Raw genomic sequence first — 27,049 nt, 5'->3', positions numbered from 1 at the left:
GATGAATCTAACGATGAGAGGATCGACTATAAAAGGTGAACAGAGCATGATTAATGAGGTCAAACTCTTGTTTTTGAAAAGTTGACTTGAGATCAAGAGATAACCTTTTAATTTAGGAAAGACACATCGAGATTGGTGCCACAAAAGGCAATCAAGTCATCGGACGGGATTAGAATTCTGACTCCATTTACGTTCGAACCAACAAAGTCGGACTGGCCAAATCACTCACGACATTAGAGGATAACAAGATCAAATATAAATTAAAGCCTGGACAAAACTTGGCACCTCGAATGAAATTAATGGTACAAATCCCAAAATGAGAAATAAATATTACATAAATATAAATTAAATACCAGATGATATATATATATATATATATATATATATATATATATATATATATATATATATATATATAAGAGGAAACGACTGGTATCAATAATTATGATCTTACATATGGACAAATCCTCACTATCTTGTTCATTCACAATAAAATATTTTCTTCATGTGTTCATAAAAAAAAATATTTTTTTGGAGAGAGAGACTATTTCATCAATTGAGCTATAGGTATCTAACATATTCATACCTAAATATTTTTCACAAAGTAATGACAAAACGTATAATTTATACAAATCTTACTGTTTTCCAATTCGATCCAAGCCCATTCGTATGGCTATTTACTCGTTCATCAGCCTCTTTGAATCTATCTGATTCAAAAGGGAAGAACTTTGATTCATACATGAGTTTGATTCATACTCCATGTTTTAAGAAATATTTATCATCCGAAAAGAGGAAAAAAAATTGAGTCTTTCTGTAAAGAAATACGTTGAGAAATGACAAATATATAGAACTTTTTAACGAGATAATGCTTTTTCAAATCTATCAAAATAGTATCTTTTCCAAACAAAATGGAATCCGTTCTAAACATACATGCCAGGTTCATAGTACAAATATCTAAATTTCACCATTTTAGATATTTTTTCAGACCCATTGTCATACTAAGCAGCAGTCACAAATTTGTATCCATTTTAAAAATTGTATTCATTTTTCATGATATTATGCATAGATCATATATATATATACATATATATATATATACATATATATATTTATATATATACATATATATATATACATATATATATTTATATATATACATATATATATACATATATATATATACATATATATATATATACATATATATATATATATATACATATACATATATACATATATATATATATACATGTATATATATATATATACATGTATATATATATATATATATGTATATATATATATATAACACTTGTAAACTTATTGAAGTTATCATAAAAATTAAATTAAGCAAAAGAATAAATTGAGAAAAAAAAGCAAAAAGAAAAACCCCTCAAAAGTTCTAAAATATGCATATAAGCCCTTGATACCCCATAGATGTTCTCCTTTGATTTTTATGATTGGTAAAATTAATTATAAAATGTCTATATATTTAATTTGCTTTAAATATGTGTTATAATCGTGTGCAGTGCACGTGCCAACGAACCCATCATAAAGCTCGTGTAAACGTGGAGATTTCTCATTGGATATAATCTTGTCTCAAGTTCGAGTCCATGCATCGCCAAATGACTAAATTGCCCCTTCGAGACTGTCATAACTAAAAATACGCGTCATGTCCAAGCGGCCGTCGTCTAATCCTCGCGATATCTCCCACGCTTATATCTAATGGCGAATAACGCGTCGTATGAGCATCAAAGTCACTTTCAGCCGTTAGATCACGAGATGTGGAGGGACCGACACGATACTTTCTCGCTATCATTGCTCGTTGGTAATCCGAGAGCACTCCACCGGACTCCAAAAGCCGAAAGCAGTGTTCTCTTTTCCCTTTGGCCTTTTAGTGTTGCGTTTCTCTGTCATTCCGTCGAGTTCTATGATTCTATCCCTTCGATCCGGACCCGTACGGATCCGTCGTTCGAGCCCTCCCGTTTTTAAGATCCCGCCAATGGTTTTCATCGGTTTTAGGGCTTCAAAACGTCAAGTTCTGATGGGCTCCATGGTCGACGCGCCCGCATGTGAAGATTGGTGATTCTGGAGCTCGAGTTCGGTTCCTGCTGTCGGAATCGGCGAAAGGTGGAGTCTTGGGCAACTCCGAGGTGCTGGGGCAGCTGGGGTTTCGAAAAAGCTCGGATCTTGGCGCTCGTTTTGGTGGGAGCTGCGGGCCTTAGGGTTGTGAGAATGCTTTGAATTGGGGCGATTGATCTTCGGAGGGAGCTTGCTACGGGCTTCTAGGGTTTTCTGGAAGCGGAGGAGGAGTAAAATGTTCTATTCTCAGTTTATTTTGGCCAAGAAGGGGCCGCTAGGGACCATATGGATTGCGGCGCATTTGGAACGGAAGCTGAGGAAGAATCAGGTGGCAGATACTGATATTGGTGTCTCTGTAGGTCGGTATCTTGTAATTCTTCAATTTCTTAGACTTCTGCTTGTTAATCTTTTGAGCTTAACTTGTTTCAGTTGTGTTTAATCCTGTTGCATTGCTATTCCACCTTAAATTAGTGAAGTAATCCCCAGAGGCATCTGGTTTTTCAGTGGCGAAGTAGAGTAATAAGACCCAAAAGTTGGTGTTTGGTTTGTCTGTGACTCACATTGTTTTCTCAAGCACACAAAAGTTTTGAATTTTTGAAATTTATTTCTGTTCTTTGATTTGGACACTGGTATGATGGAGGTACCGACTGATATCAGCATTGATATGATAGGGTTTGGATGTAGCCTCTTGTATCTGCCAGTCTTAATACTGTCACCTAGGAAAACTAGGACACAGTACATTGTTGACTGGGATATTAATGTCTCTGCTTAAGGAAGATTCTGCCATCCATTTTGGACAGTTCACACTGATCATAATTTACATCTCTGGTACCTATTTTAACGATGCACCCCGGTATTTAATGATCTGGATTTTATCCTCTTACATGAGCATTATCATTATATTTTGTTTGTTATGACCAAATTTGTACTTTTGTTGGGATTCATCTACAATCTTGCCATTCATGGCTTTATTGCTCATACGTTGTGGTTGTGCTAAACTTGTTCATCCTAGTTGATGAGTGTTAATTTTTTTTTTCCTCTTACATTAAGTAATCTTACCGAATGATCCGATTGTATATAAGTAACCTTGAATATATTAGGTTTGTGGTGAGTTATGCTTATTAATAGCATTTAATCTCCTACCAGTTTAATCTCATAGCACACGTTAACATAATGTTTTCATCTCAATTTATGAAGGCTACAATAGAGAACATGTTGATGTGTCTATATCCTTGCCCATGTATGCATGTCTGTATAAGAATAACAGCAACAAACCATAATGTGCCGACCATTTGGGTTCAGCTACTAGAGCTCTCCTTAGGGAACATCAACTATGTAGAGTGGTCTACATGAGAAATATGCCTTAAACACATTTTTTGGATGGCTATTGGTATGCTTCATCTTACTAGGAGGGTATTGAAAGTTTAGATGTGTTTGATTACTATGAAGTAGCTCATTTTTAATGTGAGATTTTCATATCGAATGAATCAAAACATCTTATATGTCATTTCTCTTTGCTAGGCAAAGCTAACAACTGTGGCTACAAATTTTCTTTGTTCTATAAGAATGAAGTTAATATTTGATAATTTTCTTTTTGATATAAGAATCAAGTTAATATTTGACTAAACTAAACCTTTGTTAGCAGCTGCTTTAAATTAAAATGAGCTGACAGGTTGGTGTGGTGGTTGTGTTCATGTGATCATGACTAAATTGTTGAAATATTGAGACAAATTAGAAAAGAAAGTAAAACTTTGATAAACTTATTCTGGTATTTAACATGTATGAAATGTAGGCAAGTCCATATAAATGCAGTAAAAGATTCCGATTTTTGGTATTTTAACAGAAATACTGTCCATTAAGATTTTTGTTTGTGCTTATTCAAATTGATTCAGAATTTAGGTGGAGAAAAGGAATGGGCAGCAGCTATTTTGGTTATATGGTACTTCTCCATGTTTATTTGTTATGCGTGAACATGAATTACAAAAGTTGTGTGGTTGCTTGGCTATCTATCATGTAGGTAATAGACAAAAGTAAGGACACCTGAGCTTGGGCTGGTTTATGTACACATGTACAATTGTGCACATAGGGCAAAGCATGTATTATATAAGAATGATAATTTCAAGCTGTGAACTGTTGTTATGTTGTGCTAGTCGAAGAACGTTCATGCCATCCTTCTGATATTTTGTATCAGTGAGTTCCCTTTTTATCATTTTTTTATATCATACAACTTTCCACAAATGTTCACGCTCATTAAGTGCTAAGTATGTGATGGATGCTAGTTTTAGGGGTGTGTGTGTGTGTGTATGAAGTTGCAGCAAACATATCTATAATAATTTGCTCAGGAAATAATTGCCTTTGCAATGGCCTAGAAGCCTAAGCTAGTGCTGGAACATTAGGCTATCTGTTGCCTGATCTTGAATATTTGAAAACTATGCATGAAATTATGATTGATTTTTCCAAGACGTGGATAACAAAACAATATTGGTAATTTCAAAAATGATTTTCTTCAACTGGATAATTGAAAAATATCACAATAATTAAGAGGGGAAACATCTTTGAATTGTGCACTCCTTATCCCCTTCAATAGGCATTTAACAATTTATAGTTTTTATCTCAACCATTTTATGATCAGGTATATATATTAAAATTGCCTACTTGTACAAATCTGAGCATCACTATTTTTTGTTTAAGATGTTCATAACTTCATATGATTTTGATGTGTTGGATGGGCATTGACTTTCTGAACTTTATGTTGATACCAAAGCTTCCCATTATTGGGATTGGGATGGTTGATTCAGGGATCCAGGTTCAGGATTGGTAGGAATTGGTTGGCTCTAATGAACATAAAAAGTAAAAACAGAAAATATAGGGGTAATTAGAAAAATTGTACCTTTGCTAAAAGTTAAGTTTTAGGTAAATTTTCTTAACAAAGGATATATACAAAAGTGTTTTAAAGGTATATTTGACATCACAAGAAGTCTAGCTTCTTCTATGCACGAAAAAGCAAAAAAGGTTTACAGATCGTTCGACCCTGACCTAAATCTACTAATGTAGATCAAGATTGAGAATAGCCCACACTAACGAGGGTCAAAGAGTTACATTTTTTGTTTTTATATTATTAGCATCAAGTTGACCTAGATACATGTTGATGCACATTGGGTGAAGTTTGGTACTTAATTGGTGGAACTGTGGAAGAACCTGCAGCTATATTAAATTCTTCTTTGGAGCTTAAATAAATATCACGTCCATGGTGTGTGTGTGTGTGCCATACAGATTAAGTTCAAGGAAGAGATTGAAAATTCCGCTGCCTACATATGTTCACACTTGAGCAACATAAATAAATTTAAACTAAATTTTCGCTTGCAAAACACCGAGCAGCCATAAAACAAAAACAGAATGCAGTTACTTGTTAAATTCTTATGTTTAGCAATTAATAATCATATTTTCAAAGTTGGAGTTTGACACAACAAACTCCAATGACATTACAAATTCTTAGGTTTAGCAATTATTAGGTTTTGATTATCCATTGTGTGTTTATTTTGGAATATTAGTTAGCAACCTATTTCTCCAATGACACAACAAAAATTAGTTGCTTCTTGAAATTAGTGCAACCATGTATTATAAGATAGCTTATAAATTTCATAGAATCTGTAAATTTAAAGATAGTAGTAATCGCATGATTGAAGCAGCCTTAATGATTTCTTGTCGCATTTATATGATGCTTTTTCCAAACTTAGCTTTAATAAGTTATTTCTCTTGTTTCCTTAATATCTTTTTCTTTTAATTTGCCATGCAGATTCAATTCTTTGTCCTGATGTCCCAATTGCACTTCGGTTATCTAGCCATCTTCTGCTAGGTGTGGTGAGAATATATTCTAGGAAGGTGAACTATCTCTTCCATGATTGCAGTGAGGCTTTGCTCAAGATAAAACAGGCCTTCAGATCAGCAGCAGTAGATCTTCCTCCAGAAGAATCAACTGCTCCTTATCATTCAATAACCTTACCTGAAACTTTTCATCTCGATGATTTTGAGCTGCCTGATAGTGGGTCTGTACTTGACATTGCTTTTAGTATTGCATATATGCACAGTTGTAATTTTTTATTTATGATTATGATGATGGAGTTGTCAGCATGCTGTAATTGACATTTCTGGTCCTTTACGAGTTTGACTTATGTTTTGGCAGTGACTTTGTTGACCACCATGTCAGTACAAAAGAGCAGATTACACTTCAAGATACTGTTGGTGGCATGGAGTTTTCATCTATGCAATTTGGATCTGATGGTCTGTTATCTAGTCAGAGCACTTAACATATCTGCAGTTTAATTTCATGCTTCTCGTTGCAAGTAGGTTGAACCTTATTTATTAAGTTTGTTATTACAGAAAGATTTGGTGATGGAATTGATTCTCAGATTGGCTTAGACATTGATGAAGTAAGTTCCACCACTTGTATTTATGCTTTGCACTTGTGCATATCATTATATTTTCAGTTTTTGCTGATGGAAACAATCAGCAATGCAATGAGTCTTAAGTCTGTTCTGTAAGGGGTGCAAGAAGAATTTTGTTCTCATTAACAAATGCAAGATGTTTTTGTTATTGAATTTTTACCTTACTTTTGCATAAATTTTTATCCTAATTCCTCAATCTTGTTTTGGCTTGCCGTGTCTCTTACCTTACCTTTTTTGGAGCTAGAGATGGCTTTAACAAATGGTCCTATGAGGGCCTCCTCATCAACTCCCATCATGGCTAGGTAAGTCATAGTGGGTATGCCACAAGGAGGTTGGGAAATTTATACTAGGAAAACCTACTCTCAAATGTGTCAAATAGCTAGTTGTTTCTATCATTCAACAAATTTGCCTGTGTCATTGGCCTCAGAAGTATGTCCCATATGGACCCAAAGTTACTACCAAAGGCTGGTAAGGCAGTTAAACCAAAACAAGTTTGAAAAATAGGAAATCAAAAAGATGTGAATAAAGAAAGTAGTATTAAAAAATTGATTTTCTCGAGTTAAAAAAATTAAGAACCCATCAAATTCATAAAATCCACTAAATAATATTAGGTTAATCTGTAATAGTAGATATGATAAGATTGGGAGTTCTGGAGTATGACACCCTCGATAAAGCTGGAAATCACAAATTGATGAAAATAAACTGCCTGGTTAATATCAGAGTTGTGCTTTTCTAGACATTTTTTTGCAAAATGGGTAAAACATGATGTTGCAACTTGCAACATCATCAGATGCAATCTCCTGGCTTATATTGAATTCTTAGCAATATGCAGTTGCTTTCTTACATCAGGACTCTGCAGGGTGCTATGATGTTTTGTGCAGTTGCTTCTCATCTTTAGTCTCTATAAACATCGTTCCTTTATGTGCTTATGCATGCAATATACTATTGATTATTCTACTGAAACATTTGGACACAGTGAAATGAAAGACATTTTTTATGATTATTCAAACATAAAGGCAAAACACTAGGTCAGCTTTAGTTTTTATTGTACCTATGATAGTGTAATGAAGCTACTCTTAAATGTAGCCTTCCTGGTTATCTATTTCCACTGATACTCCAAAAAGTTTTTATAGACGGAGGGGTACGAGGGAATTAAACTATTGATAAATTTAAGACAATAACAATTTGTTTTACTTATAGTGTATGTTACTAAGTTGACCCTAACTAGTTGGGACTTTCGGGTTGTTATTGTTGTATAGTGTATGTTACCAAATTGCAGAAAGCTAATAAATTATGATCTATTGAGCTGCAAACTGACAGGGCAATCAAAGTTCCTGTGATGGAAATTCATTGTGATCCAAATTATTATTTAGAGGATAATTAAGTTAATGAAAGGCTGCACCAGGGAGCCCTGAAGAATGCAATTAACCTCTGATGTCTCTATATCTATCATGCATATTTTAAGTGTTGGCTTTTAACTAATTTATTTTCCTCTTCATTAGTTGCAGGACTTGTTCTTAGATAAGCATCCCTCGCATGAGCATACTTCAGTTGCAGGCTCAGATGAGTGGTAAACTTTCCTTTAACCCATGGGTTTTACATGTTTATCTGCATCCTCTATCTCTGCCTTTTTTATTTATCATCCATCAGTGACCATCATCCCTTAATGTTCACTTTGCTGAATGTTAATCAGGTTTTTCCTTTGAAGTTAATTTTGTCCTGGCTATAAAAAAAACCTAGCTTATGTTGTTTGATGGATTACTTTTCTGATCTTTGTGCAGCAATATTTTGAAGTAGGAATTTTTGTATATAACAAAAGAAAAAAAAACACTATCAACGCATTCTTTCTCTCTCTGTGTTTGGTGGCTACAAACAGTATTAACCTTTCAATTAACATAAAAAACACTATCATGCTGGACCTGCAATTCTAGGCACTAAGTTTAGGTTGTAGACATGGACCTTGTTGGTGTCCCAAGGATGAGAGTGCTACTGCCAATGGCTTAATTTTGCACACTCTTGATTACATAAAGATATCATTACTTCAGAATTCCATCATCTAGACCTCCATCTGTGCCATTACCTCAATTATCCATTATCTAAACCTCCTTTACACCATTGAAACAGTTTGAAATCACCACCTTGCTAGTTGTACCCTGCCCTTAAGCCAGTATAGATGCATCTCAAAACCATGTGCTGTTATGAGTAGTGAACAGCCTGTTATGATCAGCCTCTATCATTTGTTTGTTTGATTGATAAAATGCATGAAAGCCTCTAATATTTCCATTCTGGTATGCTATAGATTGCTTCAGAACTGTCATTTTGATAATAACAATTAGAGAACTTAGTTATACTACCCATTTGGTTGATCCTTGCCCACAAGCAAGTCTTCAAAATGCTTCAAAGCCTTCAATATGATTTGAGTATCCTGTCATCTGGTTCTAAATTCGCTTCATTTTGATTTGATTCTTGATTTGATCCTATCATTTTGATAATATTTCCATTCTAGCGAACTTAGTTTTAGAAGTTCTCATTTTATTCCTTCTTTAATATCCGAATTTGATGGTAAGGCAGCCTTATGGATTTTTTTTAGGGGCTAAGCATAAATAATAGGCAAGGATTCTTTATATTGGACAAAGTAGAGGGTTATGTACAAAAGCCGCTTGAAAATAAATTTATAGCAGAAACCTATGTTTGAGTCTCAAAAATAGAGGTGTGCGAGTGTCAAAAATAGACTCTCTATGAAGAAATAGAAGCAAGGTTGCGTACATTAAGCCTCCCAAATCCTGTATTGGCAGGAGTATCATGCACTAACCAACCTTTTATTGATGTTTTGCACGAATTGGCGATTACTTCTCATATTCCAAAGTCTATTTCCAATTTCATTTTTAGCTATATTTGGTGTATTTATCAGTTGAGACAGTTTTTATGTTTTCTTCACTTCAGATGGTGGTGCTTGTAAAATGGCCGTTGTTGAGTTTTCATGTTATATCAATAGCTGATATTATCCATATAGCTTGGTTTTTCAGTCTGTCATTCAGTATGTCTGATTATGTTCCATTAATGTCTATATGCTTGTTTTAGCGGCATGCTTCAGGGTCAATCTTCATCTTCCATGCTTGTCACAGAGATGGGTATTGATAAAGACCAAGGAGGTTCTGTTAAAGGTACTAAGTTGAAATTCCAATGGACCTTTGTAAACTTTCTAATTATCATGATATATAATTGTTATAAATATTCAAATATTCAAATTACGGGGAAGAATGACATATCTTCTGATTGGCTAGGCTACAACATCCAGACTTCTAATCTCAATGAAGCATTTTCCCCCAACGATCATAATGTTGACCAAATTGGTCATAGTTCTATTGCTGATGTTCCAAATCTGGAATCAACATATTGTGCTCATGCTCCACTTACTCCTGGATTGATGGGAGAGGCTATTTCAACCCCTATACCTGAAAGTCCTGCTCTGAGTCCCCACATAAAACATTCACCTTCATTTGGTGAAGAAGACTTGAAGACTGATGGTGGCCTCGTACACATGTCAACTATGGAGCCTGAGTTATCACATGTTCCACAAGTGGTATCCTCTCCTACAGTTTTGTTGGAAGAAGCACAACAAATAGCTGGACTGGGTGAGCATTGTGAACAGGAGAGCACAGACGATTTTCAGATTAAATTTGTTGCAGAAGAAGCAAAAGATCTGTCATGTGACGATCAGAACCTTGATAATGGAGAGAACACATTTCCTGATATATCTCAGATGGAGGGCTTGGTATCTTCCAGTTGTTCTTTAGAAGCATCTAATTCTGAAGTTCCTCAAGACAAGTCTCCAGTTGAGACTGGAGTTGTAACCGCAACTTCTGAAGCATCAACTGAAAATCTATTGGCACCTGCAGTGACCTCAGCTACCAAAATTAGTTCGCTTGGGGTTGAAGCTCAGCCATCAAGTAATCAAGACCTTGAAGTAGTTGTTGACCCTTGCCCACAAACAAGTCTTCATTTGAGAGCTTCTAGTTCAGAATCAAATCAAGCGAACACACATTCTTTAGAGAATTTAGAACCAGTACAAGATGCTCCAGAAGCTTCTCTTGAAGATCTTTGTGTCCCTTCACAAATGCCAGTGAGAGAGAAGGCACTGCATAGTATTGAATGTATCGAGAATCAAGGTTTGTTTGTTTACTTGGCTCTCTTTTGTTTGCATTTTCCATAAATTGGGAAGTCTAAGCTGTTATGATTTTCATATATAGATTATCATGTTTCTATTGCTTCAGTCCATGTGCATAACATGTCAGGAACATATTTGACAGGATCTGTCCCTGTAGTTGGCAACACAAATGAGATATCTGTTGACCTTTCTTCGAAAGATACTGAGTTGGATCGGTTGAACTGTTCTTCAAGTCCTGAAAAGATGCTTTTAGCTCCGACAAGTGATGTTGACCAGGCAAAAGAATTAAGTCAGCTAACTGTAGATAAGGGAGTTACCGAGTCTGATGGAAGCGTTGGCAGAATTTCCAGTCTCTCTGGTAGGAAACGCCACCTAATAGACAGTGCACTAGTTCTGCCAAATGGTAGTTCAGCCAAAATGTCTGGCAGAAAACCATTTAGAAGAAGCACAGAATCTATTCCTGATGATGATGATTTGTTGGCATCTATATTAGGTAAGAATTCTTTTGGCTTGAATGTTGTGTTCACTTTCTAAATTGATTACTTAAGTACTAATAAATTGTTTTCTTCTCATCTATTTGGATCCAAGATAACAATCTTGCATGTGAATATACTATAAATCCCTCATTTTTTTACTTAATTATTTTGGTCATTTTTTCAGTAGGAAAGAGGACTCCACTCTTGAGGATTGGTCCCACTCCACCTCTGCCAAAAGCAACTTCTCTAAAACGGCCTAGAGCAACGCCCAAATTAGGCATGCTGAAGAAAGTGCTGTTGGATGATATTACAGTCTTACATGCTGAGTATGCATCTTTTTTTTTTATCTCCACATTTCAGTATTGTTGTTGTCCTTACCATTACAATTTGCTTCCATGATTGGAACCTTTTGTTTAAGCCATCAGGACATCACACCTTAAACCCCGTGTAAGTCTGAGAGATTTTGCAGCTAGTGTCATCTGGTTGAGTTCAACTTATCCTTAGAAGAAGGCTTGTGTTTTTCTTGATCTTCCCATACAAAGTAGGGGAACTACTGAGGGCAAGCCTTTACTAGTTGAAATAAGGAAACTATCCTTAAAAGTTCTTGTTTTTGAATATTTGAGTTCCTCATCTTTTTGGTTGTCACTATGAAAAATGTCACCCTATGCTCTTTTCATTTTTTCTTTGGAGCTGCTACTTGTGTTGATGCAATGTGATGAAACTTTCTTTTGCCTATTATAGTGCAATTCGGCAACAGCTAATGCACACTGAAGATATACGACGCGTACGAAGGAAAGCACCCTGTACACATCCTGAAATTTGGATGATTCAGAAAAGTTCTGCAGATGATGAAATTTTCATTGAACCTATTACTACTGGTTAGCTTTTTTTTTGGCTTATTGATTTATGCTATCTGTGACTTACGCACAACTTAAAAGTCATCATTTATTTGTTGGAGCAATTTCTTTATATGCTTAAATTTGTTTGATGAATGCCAAGATATTTATGTGTATTTTTTCCCTTTCTTTCTAACACTATCAAACTTGGAATTTGGGTGCTCTAATTTACCTTTGTGGAGCATATGATAAATTCTATTTATTATAAAGTCATGTCCAAGGATGGTTTAAAAAGCTTGGAAAGTTGAATTGATAACTTTTGACATTAGTTCTACTGCAAGTTATTTGTGGGTGGACTACAACAGACCAATCATAAAGTTTAGTAGAGCGATGTCTCAAGTTCATATGGTTTAGCTAATTTTATTAGCTGAGATCAGGAATTTTGGAATTATTCACTTTTCAGCAAACTTGCATCCATTTATTAAACCTTCTTTGTAACATCAGGTAAATACAACCATGTATATTTCTTTTTTCACCTAGTATTATAGGCACTCATCCACCTGTTTGTTGATGATTTTGGGCATGCATACATTTTTTCATAGGACCACACTCGTCAATTATCTATTCATTCTACAAGCGGAAAATTTGTGAATCTGCGTGAAAGACCAACAAGCATCTCACTGCACATTATTATTGTAATTATCCACTGATTATGCCCACTACATATGTTTCTATAAGTCATCCCTTCTATTCACCATGTTGCTCTTTCAGTTTGTTGTCATCTCTTAATAGGTCCTTTATGTGAATTAATTTTGTTATTTCTTGTTGCTTATTATCTCGAATCAGTTGGGGTTCTTTTTTACACTTCGGTTTTTTAAAAATTGGAATCAAACTGTTTGACCGAAGCCAAACTGAGACAGCCTAGTAGCCGAACTTGAATTAAATGGAAGCTTTGAATCTGTATTATGCAACTTCAGCTTTCACTAGCCTCGAGCTATTTCTGCAGTTACTCCCTGGTCTTACCCAAATGGAGTAATGGCAACCACAAAGTCCAATTATGAAGAGTGCTTCTCATCTCAGTTGTTTCATACCGAGCACTTCTAGGCTCAGTTGTTCATCGTTGCCAATTGCTTTTAGTCATTTTCATGTTAGGTAAGTTGAAGCATACCTAATTCATTTTAGGAAAAAGAAGAATATCATAAAATATCGAACTCTACATTTTTAAATGTAGAGAAGGTTGCATACATTAGTCCTTCGCAACTCGCAACTCATGCATTGGGTTCATCCGTTTTAACAATTATGAAGTATTGACCTATTTGATCTTTTTAGTTTCTTTTCGATGATGTTCTTCTGATTTCTTGTTTTTCTGATACAGAGTTGATACTGTTGATTAACTCTGTGTCATCAGTTGTATTTGCAATCTTGTTTCAAGTCTTTATAATCATGCCATCCTTCCATCGGTATGTAGGCTTGACACGTATATTCTACTTCCAGGTATGTCTGTGGAGCTGAGTGCCCTGCACTCTCAAGTATACGATTATGTAGCAGACCACCTCAATTCTTGTGCAGAGCTGTTGAAAGAATCCAACTATTCTAGAAGGTCAGGCATCATCAGGGAAGCTGATGAGAAAGAAACAGCTGATCCAACAGTGCCAAATAGCACTGGTTTTGGAAGGCAGGAATCACCTGGTGTATCTGTGTCAACTGAAGTTGGGAGTAGCATGATTGCTTATAACAGTGATGCTCAAGAACATTTACAATCCCGAGCTGGCCTACCTCAACTTGAGGCTTTAGGCAATAATACACCATGTACAGTGGTAACAACAGATATAAATGAACGGGAAAGAAATGATAAAGCTCCCGCTGATGGCTTAGCGACTGGTGAGAATGATCCTGAAGGTAGGTCAGTTGATAAGAAAATGCCTACAGTTTTGGATAGTGATACCATGATCGATGTTGAAGTTGAATGTGCTGCTACAGATGCATCAGCCATGGAGGAGAGGGGTTCGGTGGATGTGGTAATTCCAAGTGACCCTCAAGATGTTTGTTTTGAAATAGAGAATGAATGTAGTCATTCGTTGGTCTCTACACTAGATAGCTGTTTACCTCAAGTTGATGAAAATTTGCCAGAAGGCAGATTAACTGTCATGCTGGATGTGAGTTCTTCCCAGGATATGATCCAGGAAGTTGGTGAACCAACTGACAAGGCTATGCAGGAAAAAGGCCAACTTGGTAACAGACTGGAGAATGAAGCTATTGCACACATAGTTATGGATAATAAAGAAGTTTCTATTCCCGATATTAGCTTTTCAGAAGGATCTGAGATAGCTGGTGTATCCTCGCTCAAACCAAATAGTGACATCCAAAATATTCCTTCATTAGTGGGAGAAAATTCTTGTTTGCTGGAATTTAACCTTGCCGGCAGTGGAGAAAGCCCCGTGGACTTCAATACTGCAAAAGAGTGTAGTGTAAGTTCTCGACTTAGCTAATATTAAAAATTGTAGAAGTCATGAATTGTTTATATTTTTCCAGTTCTCAGTGAAAATATTTTTAGCTTCGATTCATATCTTGCAATGGGAATTCTGAAAGCTTCTTGATATTGTGCAAACCTGTGGCATGCTTGAAGCCTGTCACATGTCCTGCAGTGGGTCTTCCTGTATGATTGAATAAATTTTTACACTATTGCTGCCAGTAACCATATATGCAAGTTGCAAGTGTTCTTTTGCTGCACCTGAATTTTATACTTCTATATATTGACATGTTTCCATTTGCAGGACTTTTGCAGTGCAATTGGTGGCAATGGTACAGGTATTCTTCTTATTTAATTTGCAGCACGTTTTCATACTCTTTTTTTTTTTAATTTTACTATGAAAAGGAAAATTGTGTTTCTGATGCATGACCTTCAAATGACTGCTTAAATTAAGTATAAGAAGTTATTGCCATACACCATTCTATCATATAAAGGATAATCCCTAATTAATATAGCACATAACAGTTCCCCATATATAAGATCCATGTTTATTGATACTTCATCCCTTTTTTTCTGTTGAGATGTCTTCTTGAGTGAAGATGTCGTCCACCATAATTTGAAAATTCTTCTATGGCAGGAACTAGAAGAATAATGTCAATCACTTACATTTAGTGTCCTACATGGCAAAAATTCTCCAAACTTTTATAAGAAATATTACAACTTTATATGTTTTATTTCTAGGAAAATATTCCAACTCATGGAAGAAAGATCTTTCTTCGAATTTGAACTAATTTTGTTTAGATACTACAGACTTGATGCCCTGGTCTCTGTGTTTTATTCCAAATGGTTTCTGTATATAAGAAGATTAGAAGTTTTCCTGTAGATGCTTGGAAGGGAGTTCATGAAAAGATCTCCCGGACAGAAGAAGAGATTGTTCTGGAATTAACTATGTTCAGTGTTTATCATGGAATCTAGTAGCACAGTTAATTTAACAGCACTGATACCTACTATTGACATGGATAATCAACATTTCATAGAGTCAACAAGTGACGACATTAGTTGATATTGTGCTGCTTTTGTCTGTTCATCTGATCTTGATTATTGTGAGCTAAAAAAACCTTCAGAGTCAGCTTTCCCTTTGATGCTTCGAACTAAAGAATATTTTGCCTTTTCATAATACAGGCTGGTGGCATTAACTTCTCTTATACCTTATGCTCGTTTTTTGTCAGAGTTTCTTAATGCAGATGATGAAGCAGACTATAATGAAGAAGCAGATGATGCACTGAATCCTGAAGAGGCCCAATCACTTGAAAATAGCGGTTGGTCTTCCAGGACAAGGTAGATTCTATTTTAGTTTAGTATATATTTATCGTGGTTAATCCCTGAGCATAAACTGATGTTTTCATACAAAAATTTCAGAGGTGTTGCGAGATACTTAAAAAATTTGTTCGAGGGAGAATCCGGACGTGTGAGAAAAAGCCTTGCTATGGACCACATCGTAGCTGGAAGAAGTCGCAAAGAAGCATCAAGGATGTTCTTTGAGACTTTGGTATGCCAATATCTTGCAAACTGCTAAACTCAATTTGCCTTTTCTGTTTTACTGCTCTCATATCTTGAATTGCAATTCATGTAGTGACTGAGGCCCTTTGGCACTTCACATGTGAAAAAAATCTGTCACTCAGCAGTTTTTCCCCATATTTCTTTTTATTAGTGTGCACTCTCTCTTTTGCAGGTCCTGAAAACAAAGGATTATATACATGTTGAACAGGAGAACCCTTTTTCGTATGTCAACATAGAACCTAGATCGAACCTCCTCAAGTCGGAGTTCTAAATTCTAAAGACGCATGCATTCGTATGCAACTTTGCACTGATACCTAAGCCAGAAGCTCGTGCCACCCGTAGTCGTTATCTTTTGACCTCATCTTGTATGTTTTTACTAAATGGTGTTGTATTGTTTCCTTTCTTTGTACTGATCTTGTACTGCTGCACCGAGCAGAGATGGTGCTTTGTACTTGTAGACTGATTATAGTGTGTATAGATATGTATGTGTACATTATTATCATCTAATGCTAATATCTTATGGGGAAGTGTAAAAAACAGCATGCTGTTTCGCATGGAGATACTCAAGACATGCTAGGTTTGATGTTGCTTGCATTCACTGTAACTTGCTGTTTAAGAGAACATTCTATCTTCCTTGAGTTCTCTGTTTCTTTACCTTGCATAAAAGGTGACTTATGTTTGACTGGGTGTTGTGGTTGGGTTTAGATCTGGTCTCGGTTTTAGAATCGATAATTTTGGTTCTTAAAGTTTGGGAACCGAAATCAAATCACATAGGGTTGAAGAACCAAAGGTCCGGTTCAGTTCCTGATCATACCCTATTTTTAATTAAAATAATTATAATTTTAAATGAAAGTTATATTTTTTAAAAGTTTGGAAATTACCAGTTCAGATCAGAGCCAGAGATTTTGATTTTGATATTGATTTTTCAGTGCAGGGACTGTTGATTCTGGTTTTCAAAAACCAAGAATAATAATTGAGTTGTTTCGATTCGATTCGGATTGGAATTGATGAACCATTGGATGAAGCCGGTTCGGGTTCAAATCCAGTTCGGTTCCAGCTCCAAACTTAACCATGGTCAGGGTTACTTGGGATATATAATGCCACTCTACAATACAACAACAACCAACCACATAATGTTTGTATTTCTCACATCAAACTTTTAGTTTCGAAGATAAATAACATGGCATATTGGTTTTCAAAAACCAAGTATAATAATAATCGAGTTTTTTTTATTCGGATTGGAATTGATGAACCATTGGAGGAGGAAGAGGAGGTAGGTAAGGCATCTGTGTCGTCCTCGATCACTCTGCCTCCTATTCCTCTTCCCTCCTCATCATTGGTGATGCATATGCCTCACTTGTCGTATCTTCCTCTTCTGATGCCGACGCAGATTGATGTCAGAAGAGGAAGAGGAGGCAACGTCGATACAACACCGATGCAAATGCCTCATCGCTCTGCCTTCTCTTTCTCGTTGTTGATGTTTGGATTCATATCGACAAGATCGACCACTACATCATTCTCACCATGGTATATAATTTCAAATGGTACCGTCCGGTACGGGCGGTACATGCCAGTCCGACGACATACCGATACGCGGACCACCCGCTACCGAACGAACCGTGCTATAGTGCTACAATGTTGCAGTAAGAGGAAATCACTCGATAAGCCCTGATGTACCGCTCAGTACGTCGGTACCATACCGTATCAAATCAACCTCGAAACATCGCTACGGTACGATATTACATACCTTGATTCTCACCGACTACCACCACAACAGTTACCCATGACGCTATCGTCAACTACCATTGTTGAAATTATCTTTTTGCCCATCGTTTTCATGTCATTCATGCATGTACTGTCACATGTTGTATCTTCCATCAGTAAAACTAACAATGTTAGGATAAATGGATAAATATTTTGCTTTCATATTTATAAGAATTTTAATATAATTTTTTTAAGTCTAGAGATTGAAATGCTAAACAGATATGGGGTAATATGTAATTGGCTCAACATCAAGTATAACTACAAACACGATTCACCAATTTAAAGCATGTGAATCTCCAAAGATATTAAAATTATCTACAGTTATGTGTTTGATGCCAAAACACAAACTTCTGCATTCTAGCTAGCATTCTGTGCATACAAAACCTTAGAGCTTAGCAAAATCCATACTTTGAATTAGAATTTGTCTTGAATATGCATTTCTTCAGCTAATCAGAACCTCATCTTAGTTTTAAACCTAAGATACTTCAAAAAATTTATCAACTAAGGATGCCATAGTATGGTGGCTTATATGTAGACTACCATCGCCAGAGTAAAGTCCTGTAATTATCAAGAGTTAAACAAATTGGTAATCAACCTCTAACATAGGCTTAAAGGCAGAATCTAAGCCAGATATTACTATGTATGCTGAAAATAGGACTAGTGAATAAAATTGAACAGAAGTTAAAAATTTATCTGCAAGACCTGCATAACAAACAGTTAACTAACACAAAAGTAATTTTTTTTACCAAACCATTGCAGCAAAATACTCTCCCTTGATGTCCTTCAATATCTTATTTGCAACATGATTCAGTCTTCCTGATATACTTCTGTTGTGCACACATGCACAGTGACCGGTAACTGTACAGGAAAATAATAAACACACAGTGAAGATATACATATATATAAGTATCTATAAGACACTGCATATTGACAAGATAAAGCAGCATAAACTAATCAAAGCATTTACAATTTGCATGTCAATAAACTTAGATCACTTGTAAATCATATTTTGCCCGTCTCAACAATCAAGTAAGCATTTAAAGGAAGAGGGCCTTGAGGAGAGGAGGGTTGCAAGGTAGACGAGGATACATCTCATTGAGAATAAGTTTTCGTGGATCAAATAGTAACAATGCAGGCTAATGAACTAAGCAGATGCCGAGGAAAATACAAAATCTCATTTGAGGGAAAAAAATTTCAAACACAGGCATGCATGAGGGCAACATTTCCATAGTAAATTAAAAAAAAAAACATTTCCATAGTAAATAGAAGCTGAGCAACTGGGATCAACAATACCATCACCTTATAGTAAGCAGCACTTTTCAACCAAACCTATAAAATAGTCTTATAAGCATTCTGCAGTTAAGATTCTTAAGTCAACAATGAACCTACCACTTAAAGCATTATGTTGACTAATAGTTCTCAAATAAAAAATAGCATATATATAAATGGCTGAAATGGAGCTTAAACTATAAAATAAAGGGAAGAACATGAATAGGGTCTATTAGCTTATACAAGATAAGCAACAAAAGACGCTATTATTTATTAAGAAGCAACTGAAATTAAATGAAAAGCAAAAAAAATAAAAGGCCCAAAGAAAGATGCCCCTTGAAAGTACAAAATTGTGTGGTAAGAACATATTCATGACTCTGAAGCTCATTTCCATGCCTACATCTTGATGTTAAATAATAATACAACAACTAGGCATAAATAGCCAGCCTCAGTTCAGAATATGTTAACTTATGCTTCTGCGTGAACTGATTCTGACTGTGCTTCCTGTTCCAATTCCTTCACTGCTGTAATAAGACTGCGGGTTGTTCCCTTAAGGAACAGACCACTCTCTTTCATCTCCTCCAGAAGCTTCTCAGCTGTGCACCAATCAACAGCCTTGAGGCATAAAGTCTTTATTAATTTATTGTATTCATCTGCATTAGGTTGTACCCCATAGTCTTTCATCTCCTTCAAGCAATTAAGGGCCTTGTCATATTCCTCCATCTTGCAATAACCACGTATAAGTATGTGATAAGTTACAGGACTAAGTTTAGCATGATTTTTCTTGGCTTCACGATAGATCCCATATGCCTCATCCATCAGGCCGCCTTTTGCAAAGCCACTCATGATTACACAGTAAGTATAAATATCTGGTCGTAGTCCTCTACCTTCCATTATCTTCATCACAGCAATGGCATCCTCCATTTCTCCTCCTTTAGACAAAGCAGTAATAACATAATTGAACACTGCACTTCCAGGTGCTGGCCCTGATTGCGCCATTCTTAGCAGCAATTTCTTTGCCTCCTGTGGCTCTTTAACCCTACATAATCCGTGAACAACTGAACCAAAAGTTGTATTTGCATACTTGAGAGAATCTGTAGGGTAGTTGTCCAATAACTCTAGAGCTATCCGCACAGTTTCATCCTTTCTAGAGAGACTGCTAACCAAATAATCGAAGCTAGATCTTGGAAGGAATATCTTCTTTTCCTGAGCCATCAAATAAACCAAATGGGCCTCTTTTGTCATTTTCCCTTTACATAAGAAAGATATCACCTTACCAAGCTTTTCACCATCAGGAAGGTTTCCTGAGCTAAGCATCTTCTCGCAAACAGACCATGCAGCGTTAAACATGGATCGTTTACGAAGGGCTTCAATTGTTAAGTAGTATGTATTTCCATCTGGGTTACAACTGAATTCATCGAACTTGTCGAAAACTTCAAGACCTGCTCTGGCTTTCTCAAGTCTCCCAAACATTGATATTAATTGATTAAGAATCGAAGTGTTTACCAACCCCTTCTCATTTCCAATTTCCTTGATCAAATCCCACAACATGTATGCCTCCATTTTGTTAAGATCTGCAGAACTGCTGAGAGCACTGACAAGAAGCTCCACCATCTTCAAAGATTTGACCGATTCTTCACTTCTCAAAGCCCATCTGAAGAAGCCAACCAAATTGTGACCCGAGACATAAGGTGTCTGAAGCACCATCGCCACTAACTCTTCACTCAAACTGACGTCAATCTTATCCAAGCTAGATTCCAACGGCTCTTGCGAAGAATCTCGAAGAAGGGACCGTACCTTGTCGACCTGCTGGATATCAATCTCAGTGACCGAGCCCGGATCCTCTGCTGCTTCGCCTACGGGCTCCTTGGCAGCAAAAATGCCCAAGGAATCATCATCCTGAATGCTCTCCTCCCGTAAAGAGCTCAGGCTCTCTGCCCCCACCTGACTTTCATCCTTCCAGCCATCCAACTCGGAAGAACCCTCCCCTCCATCATCAACTCCGTCGATCCCAGTTTCGCCGGCATCCGAAATCAATGAATCACTCGACTCCACGAAACCAAAGCTACGGTTTTTATCTTCGTCATCTCCAGAAACAGCTTCGTTTGGCGAAGAGAAGAACCGGAGGTTTTGGAACTGGAGATTGACGGGACGGGCCCATCCGAGCGTGAAAGGAGGGATCGGGGATAGGGTTTTGGAAGAACCGCGCTTCGATTGGGACGGAAAGGGCCGTCGGATCAAGGATCGGAGAAGGAAAACCCTAGCTCTGGAACGCCACCACATCGCTTCACTTCGTCGTCCGGGCGACTCCGGGGGCTGCGACAAACGAGAAGCGAGCGGCCTCTAAGGTTTCTTCTAGGGTTTTCCGTTTCCTTTAATGACTCGCAAAGGCGTCGTGTCTGGTTGGGACCGCAGGAAACGGCGGTCGCAGCTGGGCCTCTTTGGATCCGCGGATTCACCTGCGGCTCCTAAATCCAAAAGCAGCGCCGAAGGTGCTACTATAGACGGCCCAAAGCGGGTCCGGATCGGGTTCTTGAAACCGCATGGTCCGAGTCCGTTTCTGTGATGATGTGATCACTGTTTATGATCGGATCCGTAACCCTTTCTTGGGATGACTCGATTCGATCCATTTTCCCCATACGTCTCCAAATCCGAACTCAACCTATTATATGTAGATTTTATGCATATAGACTCATAAGCATTTTCTCATGTGAGGGAGTAAGAAACATTATCTTAAATGTAAACAATTATAAGATAAGAATTGTTATTATCGATGTTTATTACTGCAATCAACAAAGATCAAACATACAACACACAGTCACAGAGTTCATGGGAGAGTTGATACCAAAAACATAAACAGCAGAAAACACAACAAAAACAAAACAAGTCAGATAACACACAAAGAATAACTACACGAAGCTCCTCCGCCCGGCAACAGCGCCCGCAGGCAGCGACACGATGGAGTCGATGCTCATGCCACCCACCGACACCGTCGACCTGTGCTTCCCTCGTCTTTCCGTCCTCTGCGACGCCCCGCAGCCACTTCCGGCACCGCAACCTCCGCCACCCATGGTCTCCTTGCCGCCGAACAGGGAGCCTATGCTCTGCCCCAGAGCAAACGAGAACCTCTTCTTCTTCGGTTCCTGGTTCGCGTGGTGGCCCTTCACCTTGGCCTTGGCGGAGGCCGTGGGCGCCATGTAGTTGGGCACCTCGAACGGCGGGCAGCTTGTGAGGCTCGCGTCGTCCGCGTCCTCGTGCCTGCGGCGCAAGTAGTGTCGGTGCGGCCGCTGGGGGGCCGGGGCCGGGGCGGGCGTGGCTCGCGGGAGTCCCGCGGCGAGGAAGCGCGGCGTTTCGACTGGCGGCGCCGCGTACGCTTGGTCGGACGGGAGCTGCCGCTCGAGCCATGTCCACCACCATGGGGCGCTGGCGGACCGGAGGCCGGTCAGCATCGCCTCGGCTGACCTGGGCGTCACCTTCAGTAGCTGCCATCAAAGAATCCATGAACAAGTTAGCATTGTTGTTGATGTTTCAGATTAGCTACAGGCTAATAAACATTTAGAAACGATTTGAAGGCCAGATTTGCTTGCAAGATTGCTTTGTGGTTCTAATGAGTTACTCGAGGAAGAGTAAGGCTTTAGAACTCCACATTTCAAGATAGTGTGTTTACTGTAAGATCGATGGCAGAACATGTTTGATTCATCAGCATGGGAACGTTACCTGATGGGAATAAGCATAAGCCAATGCTCTCTCTCTCTTGATGACTGCCTCCACCTTCCTTCGCATCCTCGCTTCCTCCTCGTCTTTGGTGAGCAAGCTATCGTCCCATTCTCCGTAGCCTCCTGCTTCGGTCTGCAAGATGTGCACAACCAAAGGTAGTAGATATGCTCATATGCATGAGATGCATTGGGCAAGTAATTGTTGATGGTGATCTCTCACTTGGTGAGCAACGCTCCATTCGCCAAAGTTGCTTTCCATCTCCTTTTCGCTCATTCGTGGAGTGTGGTGGAGTTGAAGGCTCCTGCTCTCCACCATCTGCAGCCTCCTGCTGTGTATTTGTGACTGTACTCGAACAAGCATCTGCATGCATCGCATGGTGTTCATCGTCTGATGCTTCACGTGCTGCCCTCTCATGACTCTTTGAAGTCGCATTAGTCCCCTCAGCTCTCGGTAGCTCTGCCTCGCCTGCTTCATGTAAAGGAATTTTGATTTCTATCTTCTTTTAAGCTCACTAAACAGATCATAGTGCTGAGATTTAATGAACAAAGGGTTGCAAGATACAGTTTTCTGTGCATGGCTCTTTTGATCTTTAGATGAAACTGATATCAACTAATTATGATCTCTGCTAAGGTGCACATCTGTTCTTCGAGGAAAAAGTAGGACAAAAGGCCACCTCTATCATGTTGCAGAATTCTAAATCTCTATGGCAGGTGGTATTAGTTCTTTTTTCTTGCACTTTGACATTCTGATTTTAGTCGACTTGATCCGTGTGTTTTATATCGATAAATCAAATACTAACAAGATAAAAAAGAAGGAAGCCACAATTCAAATACTAATTGAGCTCACCTTGTAACCTCTATAGGCTGCTTGAATTCTGGTTGCTGAAATGTGAACATAGTTGGGGATGACTGCTGGCTGAAGTGCAGGTGATTTAGACTGTTGAATTTTCTTCGGGGGCACCAAATGCAATCTCTGGTGCTGCTCATTTTCGGCATCTTCAAGTATTTTCTCAATGCTGCTTGGTTCTCTATACAGGGGAATGAAGGAACTGAACTCGCCATGCTTCGATTTCCCGAAACCCCATCTTTTCTTCTCTCTTATAGATTTCTTTTCTAAACCCTGCAATTATCAAGCAGTCCTGTAGGATTAGAATTTTGTTAATTAACAACTGTCATGGTTGATTGATCATTGAACTATAACAAATTTGACATTATAATACCTCATGCAGAAGGTTGAATCATATATATATATATTTGAAGTTAACATAATCATACTCTCCATAACATTTTGAGTTTCTATTCCAACATAGATTCTCATAAAAAATAAGATATTGTTTTGGAATTGTCAGATTAAGTATTGTTTTCTTTTGTTGCGTCAGTGTAGCTGAAATTTCTCTAGAATTGTTCTGTTCTGCAAAGGCATTCTTTGGGTTGCCAGGATAATACCTTTATATGAATTCACATACAATTAATGGATAATCTATTTGATCTCAGTAATTGAGCTTTCTCTCTATGTAGACCTATTGAGACAGTAATTAAAGTAATTAATGCTTGCAGGTTCTCATGCTGGGGGAAACTTTTGTTCAACTTACTTGGGTTGGAATTTTTGAGTCAACAAATTTGTCCTTGGAGCTTGAAGTGAAGGCTCTTTTGATAGCAGAAAACCAACTCCCTTTCTTTCCCATCTCCTTGTCATTAGTGGCTGAACCACAGAGGTGCCTGAAATGCATGAGACAAGTAAGTTTTCAGATGGTGTAATGATAGTAGTATCCTAGATCTTCATTCCATATAAGAAGGTTCAAATCAATTGTGTGTCCATCCTCCAAAGAACATCAAATTTGGCTGCAAAAGGAATCAATATGAATATGACAGTTCTGATTAATCATGTTTTTTTTGTCTATTATCAGACAATTGTCTCCTTTATGGATATGGAAGTGATGGTTGAGTAATAGAGATACATTATACAAGATCAGAGTATTTTAAACTTACATACTTGTTTTCTTCTTTCTCTAAGCCACATTCCAACTTTTCTTTGAGTAAAATGTCATGTGCAAGCAGTTGTTTAATCAATGCTTCTAAGAAGAATGTCTGCTTCCACTATTCTCAAGCATTACATCTCAGCAATACATGTTTCCAGCCTTAACATTTTGTTCAAAGAAATTTAGCGTATCACTATTAGAACCAAACCAAATTTTGGCAGAGCTTCACATCTTTCTTTGCATTTACCAAATCATTTTCTGTTCTAATCAAGTTAACGTAAAAGCTTTATCCGCATCCAAGAAAAGCTGGAGGTGGAGTCCTCTTTTCTTTTAAACGACTACAATTATGGATTCCTAAACTTCCAAATCTAAGATTCAGTGAAGGAAAACAACATCCGTTCTTCTTTGGACATTGTTGAAGAGTGTATGACCATAGTCTGTTTACTCGTAAACTAAAAGAAAGATGTAATGCTATTGGACTTGAGGATTGCAACCATGTACTTTCATCGATTGAAATTACAAGTACATTTACACCTGCTGGTACTTTTGTTTTTCCATTATTCAGACAATAATTGAGTTTCCCTGCTGCCCTGTTCTAAACTTTTCATTTCGAGTTTGTCACTATAAAAGCACTTCTTTTGGAGGAAAGTGACTAAAGATTTTTTGCACAATGAGAACCTTTCTGCAGTCATGTTTAGCTGTACTGTTATTTAAGTAGTATTCCCAAAAGCAAACGAAGAAAGCTTTAGAAATTTTATAATAGATTATGTAATAGAAGCTTGATTACTTTGAAGTTTAACCAGTTTTACTCGACTTTCAAGGCTAACCAAATGGCAATCTTTTGTCCCTCCTCACCTTCTCAGTATATACATTTTTCAGAAGTTATAAGTAAGATAGTTTCTTAAAACAGTATACTGATAATTCTAGATTATTCAAACACTGCACTAAGTAGATTAGCAAAACTAAATGAGAAATGTAATTGATGTTTTCTATGATCCATTGAACTACATCTTAAGAAAATTTTGAAAAATACAGAAGAAACTTGAACAAACTATTTCCCCATAATGATAACACAAACTTGCTGAGATCTTCATTTTAATAAGAACATAGATTGGTAAAAACAAGCTATATGGTTGCTACCTTGGAAGGTTTTAGGAACCAACTCACTAGCAAAGATCATTCAGCTACAGGAGAAGAGGGAGACATGGCTTGAACTCGGAACACAATTCACCACAGAGAAACTGCCTCAGTCCTCCAAGGTATGCTTGTTTCTTTCTCATTCGATAAACATGGCATCTGGTTCTTCCTTGCAAGGATTGAGATCCTTTTGATCCTGCTCCTTTTCAACTTTTTCTATTAGGTACAGGGTGTTTTATAACACTCTTCTGGATTGATGAGGAAGAAAATGGCCACTTTCTCACTCCATGGCCCCAAACCAACTTTGCTTCAGTAGAAAGCCTTCTGAAGACAGCTATGGGCACTTGAGAAACAGTTTGGTTGGCCTTCTTTTCTCAATACAAAATTGCAACACTAGAGTCCCACAGAAGGTTGCTATTTCAAGCTACTCCAAAGACGGAAAGCCAGCACCATATGCTAGATCTCTTTCCCTTGTGTTTGGAGCATGTGGTTACTGAGCTGAATGCAATCAATGATGTGTCACTATGTCTAATACATCTTTAACATGGTACCTGGTAAGTAGTAGTTTGATCAGTGTATGACATGAACAAAGGGTAAGAACCATTATAAGTTGTAGAAGTTGTACCTCTGAATCAACTCTTGAAGGGCAATAAGAAAGGATCAACCTACAAAAACAAAATGTTCACTCTGTGACCAATCTTCAAAAGATTATCTATGATATGTGAGTTCATCAAAAGTTTCAGTAATGCTGATTCTTCTGATTGACTGCTTAACTACATCATCCTCCAACAACTCATGACTGGATTGTGGACACAAATTTAGAGGTGTCTTGCTTACAAGCTACTCAAACTAAAGGAAATGTAAACCCCAACAAAGTAGGGTGGTTCCCTTGTCCAAATCAAGGGTGTTTAGTGGACAGGATTGTTACTAACTACTCTCAAGGTCATTAAACTCTTTGCCAGTGCCTATAATGGTGGGCACATCTCTAACTGGATGTCTTAGCAGAAGAAGAAGAAGGCAACTGACATGACTCACAATAGGTCCTACTGTCCTTGTTTTGCCAGAAAGCCTGTTTGCCTTCTCTCTGATTGCTGCATTCCATTTTCTTCCCTTGTCAACAAAGATTGATGAAGCAGAAACTTTTGAA

General features: G+C 37.5%; 3 protein-coding genes across 5 annotated transcripts; 1 reads left to right on the top strand and 2 right to left on the bottom strand.

Annotated features, from left to right (window-relative positions):
• The first annotated feature begins 1,861 nt into the window (after window positions 1-1,861).
• On the top strand, window positions 1,862-16,576 carry LOC135678188 (sister chromatid cohesion 1 protein 4-like). 2 transcript variants are annotated; one of them, XM_065190696.1, is made up of 16 exons: window positions 1,862-2,441; window positions 5,879-6,128; window positions 6,266-6,363; window positions 6,463-6,512; window positions 8,030-8,097; window positions 9,609-9,691; window positions 9,812-10,696; window positions 10,838-11,188; window positions 11,356-11,497; window positions 11,913-12,049; window positions 13,502-13,906; window positions 13,988-14,475; window positions 14,782-14,815; window positions 15,707-15,815; window positions 15,897-16,026; window positions 16,210-16,576. In XM_065190696.1, exons 1-16 carry the CDS (start codon window positions 2,318-2,320, stop codon window positions 16,306-16,308), a joined length of 3,453 nt encoding a protein of 1,150 aa, XP_065046768.1. In that variant the 5' UTR covers window positions 1,862-2,317; the 3' UTR covers window positions 16,309-16,576. The 2 variants fall into 2 exon arrangements, with proteins under 2 accessions (XP_065046768.1, XP_065046767.1); XM_065190695.1 differs by having other exon boundaries at window positions 13,502-14,475.
• A 2,741-nt stretch (window positions 16,577-19,317) lies between these two features.
• On the bottom strand, window positions 19,318-21,535 carry LOC135678187 (small ribosomal subunit protein mS80 (rPPR6)-like). Its single transcript, XM_065190694.1, has one exon. The coding sequence runs from the start codon at window positions 21,351-21,353 to the stop codon at window positions 19,539-19,541; it is 1,815 nt and encodes a 604-aa protein (XP_065046766.1). The 5' UTR covers window positions 21,354-21,535; the 3' UTR covers window positions 19,318-19,538.
• A 290-nt stretch (window positions 21,536-21,825) lies between these two features.
• On the bottom strand, window positions 21,826-26,707 carry LOC135678186 (protein IQ-DOMAIN 13-like). 2 transcript variants are annotated; one of them, XM_065190692.1, is made up of 7 exons: window positions 26,528-26,707; window positions 25,906-26,453; window positions 24,379-24,505; window positions 23,634-23,906; window positions 23,007-23,252; window positions 22,788-22,919; window positions 21,826-22,552 (listed from the first exon to the last, which is right to left on the bottom strand). In XM_065190692.1, the coding sequence occupies exons 3-7, from the start codon at window positions 24,469-24,471 to the stop codon at window positions 21,980-21,982; spliced, it is 1,317 nt and encodes a 438-aa protein (XP_065046764.1). In that variant the 5' UTR covers window positions 24,472-24,505; window positions 25,906-26,453; window positions 26,528-26,707; the 3' UTR covers window positions 21,826-21,979. The 2 variants fall into 2 exon arrangements, with proteins under 2 accessions (XP_065046764.1, XP_065046765.1); XM_065190693.1 differs by having other exon boundaries at window positions 25,933-26,453.
• Window positions 26,708-27,049: the final 342 nt, after the last annotated feature.

Source organism: Musa acuminata, chromosome BXJ1-7 (genome assembly GCF_036884655.1).
Source record: "Musa acuminata AAA Group cultivar baxijiao chromosome BXJ1-7, Cavendish_Baxijiao_AAA, whole genome shotgun sequence".
NCBI lineage: Eukaryota > Viridiplantae > Streptophyta > Magnoliopsida > Zingiberales > Musaceae > Musa > Musa acuminata.
Note: the sequence above shows the minus strand (reverse complement) of the source record. Positions and strands in the feature narration are given on the sequence as shown.

Excerpts from the sequence above, each read along its gene's own strand:
- LOC135678188 (XM_065190695.1), top strand. The coding sequence starts at position 2,318 with ATGTTCTATTCTCAGTTTATTTTGGCCAAGAAGGGGCCGCTAGGGACC. Across the intron at positions 6,129-6,265 it reads TTTGAGCTGCCTGATAGTGG|TGACTTTGTTGACCACCATG; the intron begins GTCTGTACTTGA and ends ATGTTTTGGCAG. Across the intron at positions 9,692-9,811 it reads CCAAGGAGGTTCTGTTAAAG|GCTACAACATCCAGACTTCT; the intron begins GTACTAAGTTGA and ends CTGATTGGCTAG.
- LOC135678187 (XM_065190694.1), bottom strand. The coding sequence starts at position 21,353 with ATGTGGTGGCGTTCCAGAGCTAGGGTTTTCCTTCTCCGATCCTTGATC.
- LOC135678186 (XM_065190692.1), bottom strand. The coding sequence starts at position 24,471 with ATGGGAAAGAAAGGGAGTTGGTTTTCTGCTATCAAAAGAGCCTTCACT. Across the intron at positions 23,907-24,378 it reads ACTCAAAAATTCCAACCCAA|GGTTTAGAAAAGAAATCTAT; the intron begins GTAAGTTGAACA and ends TGATAATTGCAG. Across the intron at positions 23,253-23,633 it reads CAGCCTATAGAGGTTACAAG|GCGAGGCAGAGCTACCGAGA; the intron begins GTGAGCTCAATT and ends TACATGAAGCAG.